The 15760-nt window shown below is 37.3% G+C and overlaps 1 protein-coding gene and 1 long non-coding RNA gene across 2 annotated transcripts; one reads left to right on the top strand and one right to left on the bottom strand.

Moving 5' to 3' along the window:
• Nucleotides 1-253: 253 nt before the first annotated feature.
• Nucleotides 254-3107, bottom strand: LOC122966415. Its single transcript, XR_006398393.1, has 2 exons — nucleotides 1684-3107; nucleotides 254-730 (listed from the first exon to the last, which is right to left on the bottom strand). It is a non-coding gene; the product is annotated as an uncharacterized LOC122966415 (long non-coding RNA).
• Nucleotides 3108-4722: 1615 nt separating this feature from the next.
• cdipt (CDP-diacylglycerol--inositol 3-phosphatidyltransferase (phosphatidylinositol synthase)) lies at nucleotides 4723-15631 on the top strand. The gene is made up of 6 exons (XM_044330609.1): nucleotides 4723-4926; nucleotides 6109-6243; nucleotides 7458-7611; nucleotides 8906-8987; nucleotides 10908-10989; nucleotides 11953-15631. The coding sequence occupies exons 1-6, from the start codon at nucleotides 4884-4886 to the stop codon at nucleotides 12093-12095; spliced, it is 639 nt and encodes a 212-aa protein (XP_044186544.1). The 5' UTR covers nucleotides 4723-4883; the 3' UTR covers nucleotides 12096-15631.
• The last annotated feature ends 129 nt before the right edge of the window (nucleotides 15632-15760 follow it).

Here is a 15760-nt window from a genome sequence, read left to right as displayed (position 1 = left end):
CTGGAGCCACGAAGAGCCTTTAAAAGTAATCAATCAAATCTTTCAAATCAATCCTAAAACAAACGTAACCAGTGAAGTGATGATAGAAATGGAGTAATATGATCCCTTTTCCTGGTTTTAGTTCAAAGTCTGACAGCACCAGGGTTCTGTGCTAGTTTAATATATGTTATTTTAATATGTTTTAATGGTGAAAATAGGACTGGGCTTTCTTTACAGTTTGTGAATATCATCTTATAATGAATTTTGGCATCATAGTTTTGTTACATAACCTTGGTAAGTTACCTGCCTGGTTACCTGCCTATACACATAATACACCAAATTACTTGGTAAAACAACGTCGTCTCACTCTCTCCCAGGAGTCATCCTTCCCCTGCTAACAGTCAGAGTAAATTCTCTTCTGCTTCATAAATTAGTTTTAGTCCTTCTTAACTCTCAGTGCAATTCTGAGACACTTGATAAATATGGGCCCAGGGTCAAAGTCTGACTTATAACACCTGTTTTTTTTTTCATCTTTTAAGATAAGATAAAAAAATTGTATAACAAATCTGTAAAGTGCTGATTTCAACAAAATCCTGATTTAACTGTTCAGTTTGTAGTCAGTTAAGAGACTTAAGTGAAGATGACAAAATCCAGATCCAGAATCCAGTCCAGATGGATCAGGATACAGCTGATCCTCTCTCAACATACACTCCTGGATGTTCACTCACACTCTTACAGAGATCATCACCATCTGATGAGAGAAGAAGAAACAACAGAGGTCATAAATCAGTGTTTACTAAGACTCACTTCATCAGCTGTCGGTCAGTGATGCAGCACATCCAGTATAAAAAGCAGCAGGGGCTTCAGTCCTGTTCAGACCAGAAGTGGCCATGCTGTGCAGCATAGCTAGTTTCCTTTCAGCTCTCATGTTTATGTGTTGGAGTGAACACACTGAACTCCAAGCTCGTAGACCTGCAGAGACTTTTGGTATCAAGTCTGTTCACTCTGCAGATTTCACTGAAGTACACAGAGGAAATAAATTGCTGAGAGTCATTAACACATCATTACCGCAGAAACACAGACTCACCAGTTTACTGATGGATTTACTGTTGATAAATGTCAACTGTTATCAAAGTTTAAAAGCTACAAAATCTCTGGGATTTGAAGATCTGTGATGCCTGGACTTCAGCAGAGGTTCTGGCCTGTATAAAGACCACATGGCTACTAAATGTAATGATGGTTCATAGTGATTTGCAGGCTTCAGTCAGACTGATCTCTGACAAAGAGACAAAGATGAACTGATCAATTCTTTGGTGTTAAAATGAGAAAACAAATGCTTTCAGATCAGATTTGATTGTACGACAGTTTGATGATGAGGACCACTGTCTCTATACATCTTGTAAGGCTGTCAGCTGTAATGCAGCTTTATTTCTTGCAAACAGGAACACAACAGTCGTCTTCACATCAACTCAAACACATGATCACAACAAGCTTCTGGCTGATCTGATGGGCTGACTGTTTTCTCTCTGTCTTTCTGTCCAATCCTGAAGCCTGTCACCATTCTCCCCTCACAACTTCATTGAGGAAAGCAGCCACTGAGAAGATTGGAGGTTCACCAAAATACTGGATCTTTGCTTTGATACTAACTGTGTTTAACACAGTACTACTGAAAGCAGCACAGACTGAGTCCAACTCTCTACTGACCTCAGAGTCTCCAGTCTACAGTGTGGACTCTCCTTAAGGTCAGACAGCAGCTTCACATCTGAATCCTGCAAGTTGATGTAGCTCATATCCAGCACTCTCAGATGGGAGGGGTTGGACTTCAGAGCTGAGGCCAGAGAAGCACAGCTGATCTCTGATAAGCTGCAGCGCCACAATCTGAATAAAAAATAAATAATGTCACTTTAGAAGACAAAGTTCATGTTTGAAATCTTTCAATGTTTAATATGTTCAGAGCTGAAGACGGTTTAGAATGTAGAAGTTTAAAAAAATGCAAGTTAAAAACTGTCAAATACAAAGAGTGAAAAAGAGCTCTCATTATTATTAATGACAATATGGTGCTATTTCAATAAAGATGTAGTGACTTCACATCTTAAACTCTGCAGCTCCACCAGTGACTCCATCTATACACACTCATATTATCACCAGTAAAAATGCAAAAAAGACTAAAACATGACAGATCTATCATTTTTAGGCCTACATGTGCAAAACAGTTGAGCAACAATAATAAAAGTCTTGCATCACTTGCAGGGGCTTCATCCTTATGCACATTTAAAAAACATGAATGCTATCCCATGAAGCAACACATGGACTGCCACTACCTGCTGTTTCAACTTCATCACTTTGAGCACAGACAGCAGAAACTGAAAGTCTACTCATTAGTTAATCTGCACTGTTTGTATTTGTGTTGACATCAGTCTGATGCCTGCAGACAGTTGGCTGCTTTCACATCTCATAGTCAGAGATAATACCTCATTAACAAACACAAACCGAGTGTGTGGAGTCTTTTTTCAGTCTGTTCCTCTTGTAGATGTGATCTCTAGATCCCCTATGAGACAGCCAGAGTCAGCTGACCATCCTGAGTTCGGTAAACTGCAGCAGGTCCACAGACTGAAACTATTCACATCACAATTTACAGGACTGTGGTGACTCAAGTCAGTTAATATAGCAGCTAGTATCTACGTTACTTTTAAAATTAAAATAAGATTTTTCTGCACATTGAAATAATTCAATTTCCACAAAGTTGACATTTTACACATCTTACTGAACCATTTACAACAATTAACCACTGCATACACACAACACAGTGCACATGTATATGTTTCCTGAGTAAAGGCAAAAAGCAAAGATCAATCTCTGGATTTCAAGAATCGATTATTGATCATTCAAATAAGAATTGTGATTTTAAAAAATCTGTTTTTGTGTCCAGCCCTTAAGTTTAGAAGATGGAAACTCCAAAGACCTGAACCTGAGGATGCAGGTTAAAAATTGTCATGTATAAAAGACAAAAAACAGTGTTTAAGAGGTTCACAGTGAATTATCCAGTGTAGGATTTTTCTTGCTATATGAAGGTTGTAAATGCAGCTCAACATTGCTCTGACACACTGAAGAAGAAAATAGACTTCACCCTTAAGATTGAATTTCCACCTCTGCTTATTCACTGCTAAATGTAAAGTAACTAAAATCTATACATTATACCACTTTGAATTTCCAGTTCATTAGTTAATTAGTTGCTGTTCCACCAGACAACAGTTTTTAAACTTGCACCTTATTTTCCACATGCAGGAAATCAACTGAACAAACAGGATAGTCTTTGATTTTTGGTGAAATATTGGATCATTTGAACATTTACTGACTACACACTGCTTTTTGTAACCACTGGTTTCATCTTTAACAATGTGATGTATTTTAAAAGCTTGTTATATTATCCATTGTGTTAAATCTTCATCTGAAAAGTAACTACATAGACATAAAAATGTACTTCATACAACTCAAAGTAAAAAGTAAAAATAATTTTGTTTTGTCTTTAAATGATAAAATAGTTTTAAAATTAAAAAGCAAAATTTATTTTAAATTTTTGAATAATTTGTAATGTTGGTATTTGATTTTTTTTTAATGCATTTATAATATTCCATCTCACAATTTTTCAATTTTTTTTTACTGCTTCAACAGTTAAAGTTTCCATTTTGTCATCACAAATAGAGACAGGGAGAAATGCAGATTTCCATCTGCAACTCAAACTTTTAATGTTCATTTACATAAAATATACAGTATGTTGTCCAAAAATAAAAATAAATCATTGGTTCTTTAATCTGCAGGTGACTTTGGCTATAAATTGTTCGTGTATGGAAGCTCACTTCTGCCAAAAAAAGAAAAAAAAATCATTAAGTCTAAAAATAAGAATACCCAAAGAAACTTATTACTGTATGCCATAATTTTGATTTAGTGTGAGTATTTCTATTTTTAACATGCGTGTATTTTTTTCCTCTCCTGGTGGAAACAAACCTCAGAGGAGCCGACTTAATGAAAAAACCTAAAAATAACTTTTCAATCTGTTTCTGGGGGACAGTATTAAAGGGGAGGCGCACAGGCTGCGTCACATGACGTCACGTCTCAATCAGAGCTGCCCTATGGTCAAGCTGGAAAGAAAGAGGAAACACGGGCTGGAAATATGATTGTGTCTCAAGAATAAAAGCAAGTGGACAGTATGTAGTAAAAATTTAAAACACACTGTAGAAATGTGAGAAAATATTCATCAATAGTTTCTGACTGCTGGTTTTAAGCAATTCTATATTAATAGTCATGTTTTCTTTCAGCAAAGTGGGGCATTAACAACAAAACATCTTTATAAAATTTAAGTACTTTTATTATTTTATTTCATTTATTCATCAGTGTTTGGCCCCAGCTCTTTAAACGCAGCCTCTAATTTATGTTTAGAGTGTGTTGCCCAGCTGCTGTAGTATGAGAGATAACAGGAAAAAATTAAGGAAAAAAAATAACGGTTTAAGAAACAAATTATAATAATAAAATCTGCAGGAATGTTTCAAAATACAGTTTGAAGCGGGAATAAAAGAGGAACTGCAGATTTGTTGACTAATAATCTATTTTATTTATTGTTTAGTATTTCAGATTACAGTTTTTATTTTGTTTTTTGTTTATTTGATGAGAATTCTAAATGAGTCGAGATGACGCTTTTATTCTGAAGATACACCCGCCGGAAATCGTCCTCGTGTTATTTTGAGTAAAAAGCGGCCCGTGACAAACAGGTGCTGGACAGGAAGTCATCGTTCAACAAAACTCAACTGTCGCTGTAGTGAGTTTTCGTCTGAAACTCTGCCGATACTGTTGTTACCGAGCAGGATTAAAAGATAAAAATACGACAAAAACAGCGCCAAACATCAAAGATGGCGGAGGAAAACATCTTCTTCTTCGTTCCTAATTTGATCGGTGAGTTTTTACCGCCTGAACCAACAGGAAGCTAGCTGAGCGTTAGCTGAGCGTTAGCTCAACCTTACAGTCGATGCTGCTGACAGAAAATCATCAGAGTCCATTAAAAATGGCCAAATACTGTCGATTATTAACAAATAACGTCATCCATCTGTCTAACTATCATCTAACGTTTAACTTTAATATCTGATTACCCTGTCATCATCAATGATCGATGGTAGTGTAATCGATAATCCAGTGTTTTCCATTTCTGAAGAGTCACCAGAGCATTACAGGAATGAGGATCAGGAATCTTATTCCAAATTAAGTTTATTTTCTTTTTAATTTGAATTTATTTCATTCATTTGTGTAGGGACAAGTGTTTATTATGAACCAATGCTACATAACAGCATCTATAGCCTGAGATAACTGTAAAGCTCTTCTCTGAATGTGCATTTAAATACATAAAAACAGTGATGGAAGAAGTATTCAGATCCTTTACTGCAGTAAAAGTACCAATACAGCAATGTAGAAATACTCCATCACAAGTAAAGATCCTGCTACAGTAAAAGTACATAAGTATTATGAGCTTGATGTAGTCAAAGTATTGCAGTAAAAGTACATAAGTATTATGAGCTTGATGTAGTTAAAGTATTCAGTTTATTATGATATAAAACCTAAAAAACATTATATCATCACAATTATTTGATTATCAAAAATAGTTACTAATTCACTTTCTGTCCATTGACTAATCATTACAGCTCTAAATCCATTGATCAGAAATGAATCTGAAGATTAATTGATAATGAAAAGTTGTTGCAGCCCTGGTGATCGATTAGAAGATCGACAGATAATGAATCAGTAACTATTTTGAAAATCATTTCAGTCGTTTTTAAAGCAGAAACACTAAAAATTTGAAACTTGAATGTGAGGATTTGAGGCTTTTCTGTGTCGTACATGACAGGAAACTGAATATCTTTGAGCTTTAACACACTATAACAGACACTATTTTCTGTCATTTTATAGACTCTTGTGGGGGATACAGATTTCATTTTTGGGAAGAAGTATCTGTTCTTTATTGTAGCCTTTCAAATAAAAGCAAAGTGACCAAAACTAATCAGAACATTTTTGGACCAACTTTCCCATCCAGCAGATGTTTTGTGGCTGAGCTTCGTGTCAGCTGTTCTCTGTTTGTTCCTGCAGGTTACGCTCGTATCGTGTTGGCTCTGCTGTCGTTCTACCTGATGCCCTGCTGTCCGTGGCCCGCCGTCTTCTGCTACCTGGTCAGCGCACTGCTCGACGCTTTCGACGGCCACGCTGCACGAGCGCTCAATCAGTGTACGTATTAACTATAGATGACGACTGTCAGTGTGTTTACATGCTGTTAAATAACCAGGTTACAGTTCTCCAGAAAAATAATCCTGTAAACCAGAAACCTGTTTTTTAGGTTTATTGAGAACATGTTGATATATTTTTATAATACAACATATTAGACATTCTCAGGGATAGAACAATAAAAACCTGGACTTATTATTTAAAGGTACAGTTTGTAGAGTTTAGTGGCAGAAATGGAATATAATATTCATAAATATGTTTTAATTAGTGTATAATCACCTGATAATAAGACCTTAGAATGAGCCTTTATATCTACAGACGGGAGCAGGTCCTCTTCCACAGAGGCCGCCATGTTGCTACAGTAGCCCAGAACGGACAAACCAAACACTGGCTCTACAGGGACTTTTTGCGAGTTTCGTGGCCACCGTAGTTTTTCCTACACACTTAGAAGAGCGGTGGGGGGGGGATTCACTGTTAGATGCCACTAAATCTTACACACTGTTCCTTTAAAGGGGAGCAGCTGCTTGAAAGGAGAGATCATTGGTCAGCTGATGATTATTTTCATTACTGATCGTTTTCTCGATTGTTTTGTCTATAAAATGTCTTAAACTTGAGGCTGTACTTGTGTATTCTCATCTACAGTATATTTCTTTATGTTTATCTTGTTACATATATATCACTCTTATACACACTAAACAACTTTACATTATTAATTTGTCTCTTTCTTCAACACAGCCTCCTATGAGAAATACGATTCATGTCTCCACCCGGTTACCGCAGCTACAGTAAAATCAGGCGCACCTGCAGAGCAGCTGCCCTGCGCTAAACTGATATAACAGCTACTTGAGTCTCGCGTTTAACGTGTAAGACTCGTGTTCTTATGCTGTTGTTCATCATTTGTGATGTGAAAACATCAGATTTTCACACATTTGGAGAAATAAAAGTGTGCGTCCTGGTTTTAGTTCAGTTATGAAATCCAAGCGCAGTACGGAGCGTCTCTGCTGATTGGCTAATCGTCCTGTAGACGTCTAAATAAATCCGTTTCCATTAGATGTTTTGTTAAATTAACACATAAAGTCAGGAAGCAGCGTTTTTTGTCGTTAATGAAGTTGAAATCAGTGAGCAACGCTGCCACAAGAAGCTCCGACTTCTACGGTTTATCATTAAAGCTGCTGAACAGGAAACTGACTCTTGTGTCCGCTCGTGTTTTCTTGAAGCCACCAAGTTCGGTGCGATGATGGACATGCTGACAGACCGCTGCGCCACCATGTGTCTGCTGGTCAACCTGTCGCTGCTCTACCCCTCCTACACCTTCCTGTTCCAGCTCAGCATGTGTCTGGACATCGCCAGCCACTGGCTGCACCTGCACAGGTGAGTCTTATATAAATATTCTCAGTAAAAGTGACTCATATCTTTAGAAGATTTTTATGGCCATAAGTGGAAAAATAAATTATTACAAAGTACTGACACCAGAGGAACCGTTCTACCGCTGCCCTTCTCACTAACATAATCAATTCTGTTTGCTCAGTGGAAAAATCACTTTTACCCATAAACTGTAAAAACATGGACGTGGCCACCATGATGTCACCCACTGGTTTGTGATCTGCCATTTTGAAACCTCAAGTTTTGCGATTTGACCGTCGCCATCTTTGATTTTTAGGGCCAGTAGTGACTATACTTGGATGAGAGGGTGCAGCTGGTCATAGTGCTAGCTGCTAGCTGCTAGCTGCTAGCTTTTAGCTTCTAGCTTGGTTACATGGATGTATTATAAGAGCTGGATACCGGACTAAAAATGGCGCCCATTCAGTCCTTTAGCTCGCCTGGCGCATACACCAAAAAAAAGTTTCTAGCTTCCGGGTTTGCTTCCGCGTTGTGCGGCCCACTGAATATGCGCAGTAGTGTTTCCCCCGCTGGCCCCGCCCACGAGCTCCCACTCGGCCCATAGACTTTACATTGTGATGACGTCACAGATTTTTAAATCGCTTTTCTCGGCTCGAGGAAAGTTTGACAAACATAAAACCTCCATGAATCAAAAGTTCATAATAGAAAGAGTCATAATTGACGTTGTTGTTGTTGTTTGCAGTTCGAGGCGTCCTGTCAACAGTTTAACAGACGTCTCTTTTACAATGGTGGTCTATGGGGGAAATGCTTTTTGGGCCACTGGGAAAAAATGGCTGCAAGGCAGAGCGGCGGGGCCCCATCCAGCTCTTATTATACATCCATGCTCATTTACAGTCTGTGGTTAACTGTGATAATGCTAATTTTTGCTAGCCATGTTTTAAAATCCACCAGTGATGCAGCAATAAACTGTCTCCTTCCTCCTGATCACACGTTTAACTCACTGCTGCCGTCTCCAGATATCAGCGAGCTTTAGTGTTTCTTTGCTTAAATGTCCTGTCATGTCTGAATGATAGAAATCCATCACTTCAACAGATGGATCAAACTGAATATGTCACATATTCCATGTGTGAAAAGGAATACAAGAATATTTCCTGCCTCAAACAGTAAAAAGGCATCAACATGTTTCAGATAACGCAGGCTAAAAATACAGATTGTGGGATCATGATGACGATATAAAACTCTGCAAATACAATATCCTGATTTACTAAGTGAGTCATAATCTTTATCTGCTGCTTTATCTCTTTTCTATCGTTTTCTCTCTCAGCTCAACGATTAAAGGATCAGCCAGTCACAAGACCATCGACCTCTCCGGCAACCCGATCCTCCGAATCTACTACACATCAAAGGTGAAGAGCTTCTCCGTCAGTCATGTGTGTTGTTATATGTGCAGTTTAAGATGTCGGTCTGAATAAGAGCCTGAATCATTTCTATTTAAAGGTAACAAAGGCAATCTGAAGAAAACCTGCAACATTTCTTTCAACACATCACAAGTCTGAGTTTCAGCTCATTGTTTATCTGTTCTGGTTCACTCTCAGCGCTGTAAAAAGCCGCTGTACACTACCTGCTCAGCACCAAACGGCAAACAGACACAGTTAGCTGTAGACTAGCTGGTGAACATAGTGGAGCATTTAGCAGCTAAAGAGCCAGATATTTCCCTCAGGAGTTGGTAGAGAGTAAAAACAGAAGCTAAAAGAGAGTGAATATTAGACTTACATTCACCAGGTGGACAGAAACACGACTCCACATGAATGATAATGTTGCTCCGTAACTGCTGGATGTGGAAATAAGCAACTGTTTGCTAACATGTTAGCAACAACTACTCTATAAGCTGATAATATGACAGAAGTTGTGTTTACACTCTTCTACTGAAAACAAGTGGCTAAAAAACAGCTTTAACCAGATTGAAACTATAAAGGACCAAGAATAGAACTCTGAGGAACCCCAGAAGTTATTATTGACATTAATGAATGATAATGTTGCTCCATAACTGCTGGATGTGGAAATAAGCAACTGTTTGCCAACAAGTTCAACAACTTAAAGCTGATGTCTGTGTTGTGTTCACTAAAAATGACCAAAAAGTTACTTCCTGCAGGTTTAAATTGTAGATGTTTGCTTTCACATAGAAACTTTGACTATATTTAAACCTCACAGACAGTATTAATTGTAATTCATTTAATATTTCATTTGTTTTAAATCTCTTTGATTTGTCCCTTTTATGTTTTCACTGTTCCCATTGTGAAGCACATAGTTTAGCATCTTTTTATGTGAAATTTGCTATATATATATAATAATCATAATTTTAGCATGGCTGAATAGATGAATATCCAGCATGTGAGCTAACGAGGATCTAACGAGAGTCCCAACGTAACGTTCAGTGCTCGAGCAACGTCGCACGTTTAGAAAACAGGCAGATAAATTCTCTCTGTAGTTGATGGTGAACAGCTTTCACACAAACACACGCTGGACATTAATTAAAGCTTCAACCACAAAAACATATTTAAAATACAAGTGAAAGGAAGGATGTGTGATGATATCGTTCAAAGGAAGAGCTGACGAAGTTCCTATTTTGTAGACGTTTATTAGACGATGGCCATCGGGTCCATTCCATATACAAAGATGGTCTGGGCACCGTACCACTGTCGGTGCATAGCTTATATGGGGTTACACATCTGTATCTTATCACATGAATAACATAGGTTTTCCATGGGCACTAGGTCAGTTGGGAGCCCTCCAATCAAGTGGTTGACAGCTACCTCACAACATATTATGTGTCACAACAAACCACATCTGGACCAGTTCCAAACTTGACCATGGATCCATTGTTTGTATCTCTAAGGTCCCTCCGAAGGGCCATACCATGTTACCTAAGGTGACATGCAGACTCTGAAATGTTTATGTCACATGTCCAACACCCAAAATCAGTAAAGTACATAGGGTCAGATAAAAGTCATACTAACAACAAGTAAAAAGAGTTTCTCTGTGCAGCTGAATGAGACGTCAGAGAGAAAAGGCCGAAGCTCACTGATTGATTTTCAGGTTTTAATCGTGCAAACAGATGAACGTTTGAGAAAACTGAGAACATTCTTCTTCTTTTATATCTTTCTTTTCTAACTCGCCGCTGTCGTCCAGATAACAAACATCACAGAGCATCTTTGTGTAACGTGTCCTGCGGTGTCTGAATGTCATAAAGCGTCACTTTAACAGACAGAATAAAGCCGGCGGCTTTACTCTGAAGACAGAAACTGAAGCGTGTTTGTCTCCTGCAGCCGGTGCTGTTCGTCATGTGTGCGGGGAACGAGCTCTTCTTCTGTCTGCTCTACCTTCTCCATCACATCGAGGAACCTGCAGGTAAGAAGCTTTTTTTCCTCACATGATCTGCTGGAACGAACCCGTCACAGTCACAGAAACACAGAGTCATATTTATCTTCTTACTGCTGCCTCACGGCTCTCACTATAGAAATAATTGTGTAAATTCAGTATTACAAGCAGGTCATTGACATTATTTAAATATATATGCTGCAGGGATGTCACATGATATGAGGATTTTAATTATTTCCTCTTTTCAGAGTTTCACATAATAAGTAAAAACAACATCAAGGCTCTGTTGTGCAGCAAAGTTGAACTTCTTACAGTTTTTGCACAAGCGTCTACACTTGTTCTGGGGAATTAGTTCACATATGCTACACGTGGTAGTGTGTATGTCTTTATTACCTAACAGGGTCTCAGAGTAGGAAGTCACTCCTGCACGAACAAAGTGTACAAATGTTTCTTTTAGGGACTAGAAGTAAAAACATTTTATCAACTTTCTTAACTTTAGAAAACATGTCTCATCACGGCCGACGGTTAGGAGACGGTGTTCAGAGATATTCTGTGATGTTTTGGGAATGCTGGATGACAATAAGCTGATTTAAAGATGCTTAAGACAAAAAAAAACAAATAATATTTGAGAGAGATGTAGCAGAACACACAGCTGTCAATCACAGCTGTCAATCACAGCTGTCAATCACAGCTGTCAATCACAGCTGTCAATCAACGCCCACACAGCAGACGTCAAAGCTGCTATAAGTCTTCAAATCTTATTAACGGAGCAATAATTTCCAAAATGACCAGCAGCACATTTATTAGAGGGTCTGAATTTACAGATTGAGACCAGAATGACTCGTTGAAAACAATGATTGACTCGGTGTTTCTGGAGAGAAGTTGATGCTTTTTGAATGAGAGTCAGTTGGAGCAGCTAGCAGCCGTCTCTGTGTGTTGACGTGTGTGTGTGTGTGTGTGTGTGTGTGTGTGTGTGTGTGTGTGCGCGTACAGCCTGGATCTACTGGCTGCAGGGACTCTGCGGGACCATCTGCCTGCTGAAGTCCGGCATCAGCCTCCTGCACCTCATCACCGCCTCCCAGAACATGGCCGCCCTGGACGCCGCCGAGCGAGAGAAAGCCGCCAAGAAGCAGTGAGAGAGGAGTCGGTGAAAACACGCCACTGTTTTTTTTTTTTTTTATTTATATTTACTTGTTGACTTGAACTGCAGCGACTTAAACACGGTGTTTGTTCAGCGAAGCCAGAGAGAAAAGTTTTATGACCAAAATATCAGATCAGAAAATTCCAAATCAGGCAGAAAGAAGAAGAAGAAGAAGAAGAAGATCGTCTCCAGTAAACGTTCATTCATCTACAGTAAACAGGAAATCTCCATATCACCATAGAAACTGACATTAGAAACAACAGATAAAAGTTTCTTTATCAGCTATATTTCTCTATATTAGTGTCATTTAATATAAAGATATTATTAATGTTATTTTAGTGCTAAAACAGTTTGTCACTTATTTGGTCCGTTGATGGACATAAAACTGAAAATGAAACTTATTTTTTATAATCAGTGAAACGTTTTCAGCCGAACATGTCGATCAGATCAGATTCAGCTTCTTCATTGTGAGTTTTTTTTTTTTTTTCCTGTTTTATGTCATAAACTGAATATTTATTCAAGCAGAACAACATTTGAAGACGTCAAAGGGAACCGTGAGGAACATCAAGTAACTGTTTGATTAATCTATAATGAGAATGATCGTTAGCTTTAGCCCTGTTTTTGATTATTTTATCTTTTCATACATGTTTCTATTTTGGAAGTAAGTTAAAAATGTTTTTTTTATTGTGCAGCAGACGGTTTACTTTTTGTCTAGATGGTTTAATTATTTAATTTTTGTTGCAGGGCTGCAAAGTAACGATTCTTTTCTTTATCGAGTAATTTGCTTTTTGACTGTAAAACGCTGGTTATCATTCACCACATGTTCCCGTTCAGTCTTTATGTGTCATGTTTGTCACATAAAAGCATTTTTGGCATATTTGAGTAAAAAAAAATGACTAAAATAATTGTTAAATTATTAAGATAGTTGCAGATTAGTTTTCTGTCCATCGACTCGTCGTTACAGCTTAAAGTTTTAATGATCTTGAATGAAGCTTAGCTCTGTATTAATAATAATAATAATTATATGACAATACAGGAGACGGAGATAAAAATGTGACGATTGTTACTCGACTGCAGGATCCGAAATGATTCTTTAATATCTCGACGTCAGCGGCTGCTGCAGGTCCTGTTAGCATTTAGCATTTAGCATTCAGTAACGATGGTGAGTTTGTGAAGGGAAATATTCTCTCCGTATGAGAGTAAAATTAATTTCTAGAGCAATGAAGGCTGATGTTTGTTTTATAATCTGAATCTTTCGACATGATTTGATTTTAAAGCCTCAGTTTAGTTTTAGTAGCACTTTGTTTATCCAGATGTTCCTCATCTGATGTCTGAAGATGAAACACATGACAATCAAATCTATATTTCAAATTATAAAAAAAAATAATCAGAGGCGATATCTGGTAAATATTAATAAAAGTGAAAATCATTGAAGAGTATTTTTACAGTAAATAATGTTCTGAAATTGATGACCAGTCAACACAACCAGTGTGTGACATCAAATACAACCAAATGTCTTAAATGATCTGAATATTGTAAAGAGTTTATGAGTTGTAACTTAATTAATGGTGAATAGATCATTTAATAATGTTTTTAATTCAGTTATAAGCCGTTAATATTCAAAGAACTGAAGTTTCTGGCTGGTTGTCTCCAGTCAGAAATGACAGTTCTGTTCAATTATAAACATAATAAAAGTTTCTTACAATAACTCATAAATAAATGTTAATAATAATAATCTGAGACGTCCTGCAGATCGTTTACAGGTCAAACTGTTTCCTGCTGGAGGATAAAAACCAACACTGATCCATAAAACGTTAGTAAATGATGTATTAACCTTTAATAAAGCAGCTGGTTATAAAAGTTAAGTGACTATAAAGCCTCGTTCAGACTGATGTACGTCTGTAGAGCTGATCAGTTATAATTACAGCTTCTATTATTATTATTCTGTTATTATTATAACTGCTCAGTGAACTTTTTCCTTTGATTAAAAAAATGTCTTTGCTGATCTGACAGACGGAAACATGCCGACAGCAACGTATCAGCCTTGTTTTCAGCGGATATTTGTTTACGTTTTGGCTAAAAGTCGTGAATCAGCTGTTTGCAGCGTAACACGGACGATCTGACGACGTGCTGATTCTGCAGCCTCGTGTTTCTCTGGTCAGATCCCGTCGTCTCTCCGCCGTTAAAACGCCTCCGTGAGCTCAACTACGGAGGAGCACAGTGAACATGTCTGAGCTGCAATAACGATTAATTTCATGATCAATCTGTTGATTGTTTTCTCCATTAATCGATTAGTTGTTTGGTCCATAAAATATCAGAAAATAATCAGCAGATTCATCAATGATATTTTCTTGTTCGTCTCGGTGTATCAGTACAGCGACAGGGCTGCAACTATTGATTATTTTCATTATTGATTTATTTGCTGAATATTTTCTTGATTATCTGTTTGCTAAATGTCTTTAATTTCTTTAATCCCAAAATGACGTCTTCAAACATCCTTTTTTTGTCGCGACCAACCCAAAAATATTCAGTTTACAGTCAGAGTTTGAATATTTCTTTCATAAAAAAAAATGACTCAAACAGACGAAGCAATTATCAAAATAGCTTCCAACTAATCAATTAATCATCACAGCTCTATAATATTTGACTTCATCCAGTCTGAACGGAGTTTTATTAGAATCTGCTGCTTCACCTTCTGCATTCAAACAAACTATCTGTAGCTTTTCTGGGACAACAGCTGCTGTTTTAGTGTCTCCAGTCAGCTGATCGAACATAATGATCCACAAGCAAAACCTGCCTTTTATTCCTCACTTTGGTTTGTTTTTGTTTTACTGTTAATTTTCTGATTTGACCAAAAGAGCCGAAGCTTTCACTGAGTCCACGCAGATAACATCCTTTTTATTATTATCACTTAAAAACAAAAGCAAAGAGTGTTTCTGTTGAAATATTCCTGTGTGTGTGACGTCCGAGCCACTATCTCTGCTGTTCTTACATGTTCATTTCTTGAGATTCCTGCTAATAATTTTGATGTTGATTAAACGGTAATTGTTGCACTTAGAAGGATCAGTTAGTGCTTTTATTTTGACATATATGACTTTTATTTTGTGGTAGAAGAGTCGATTTAGGAACAAATAGAAAGTTATACCTCACGTGAAGAGCACCAAGTATTATCGTTTTGTGGTTGTTGCGTTGTACGTTTTTTAAAGTCACTGACCACACGTGTGTGTGTGTGTGTGTGTGTGTGCAGCTGATGGACTACTGTAAAGCCAAGTTTCAATGCAGAATGTGTGAAAGTGTTGAAATATAAACAGTCGCCTCTTGTTTTTGATGGAACTTATTTCCTAGAATGTATTATTATAAAATACTGATGTTTATCAGCAGGATGCAGCAAAGCCAAGTCTCATGTTATATTTAAAAAATATATATATTATTGGTAGTAGTTTAAAATATTTGATGGTTATTTTGTTTGCAGTGAAAGTGGTTTGAATTTACTGTAAAATCAGCTGCAAAATAAAGACGATGAAAACAAGATTTCTGAATAATGTTTGTGTTTGTCTTTGAGAAATCTTATAAAGCTTTAAAATTATATTTAAAGCCTTAAATATCAGTCAAATATAAGTGTTTTATGTTGTGCTTTGATGAAATTTACAACGGATGTTC

This window comes from Thunnus albacares, chromosome 17, assembly GCF_914725855.1.
Source record: "Thunnus albacares chromosome 17, fThuAlb1.1, whole genome shotgun sequence".
Classification (NCBI taxonomy): Eukaryota; Metazoa; Chordata; class Actinopteri; order Scombriformes; family Scombridae; genus Thunnus; species Thunnus albacares.
Note: the sequence above shows the minus strand (reverse complement) of the source record. Positions and strands in the feature narration are given on the sequence as shown.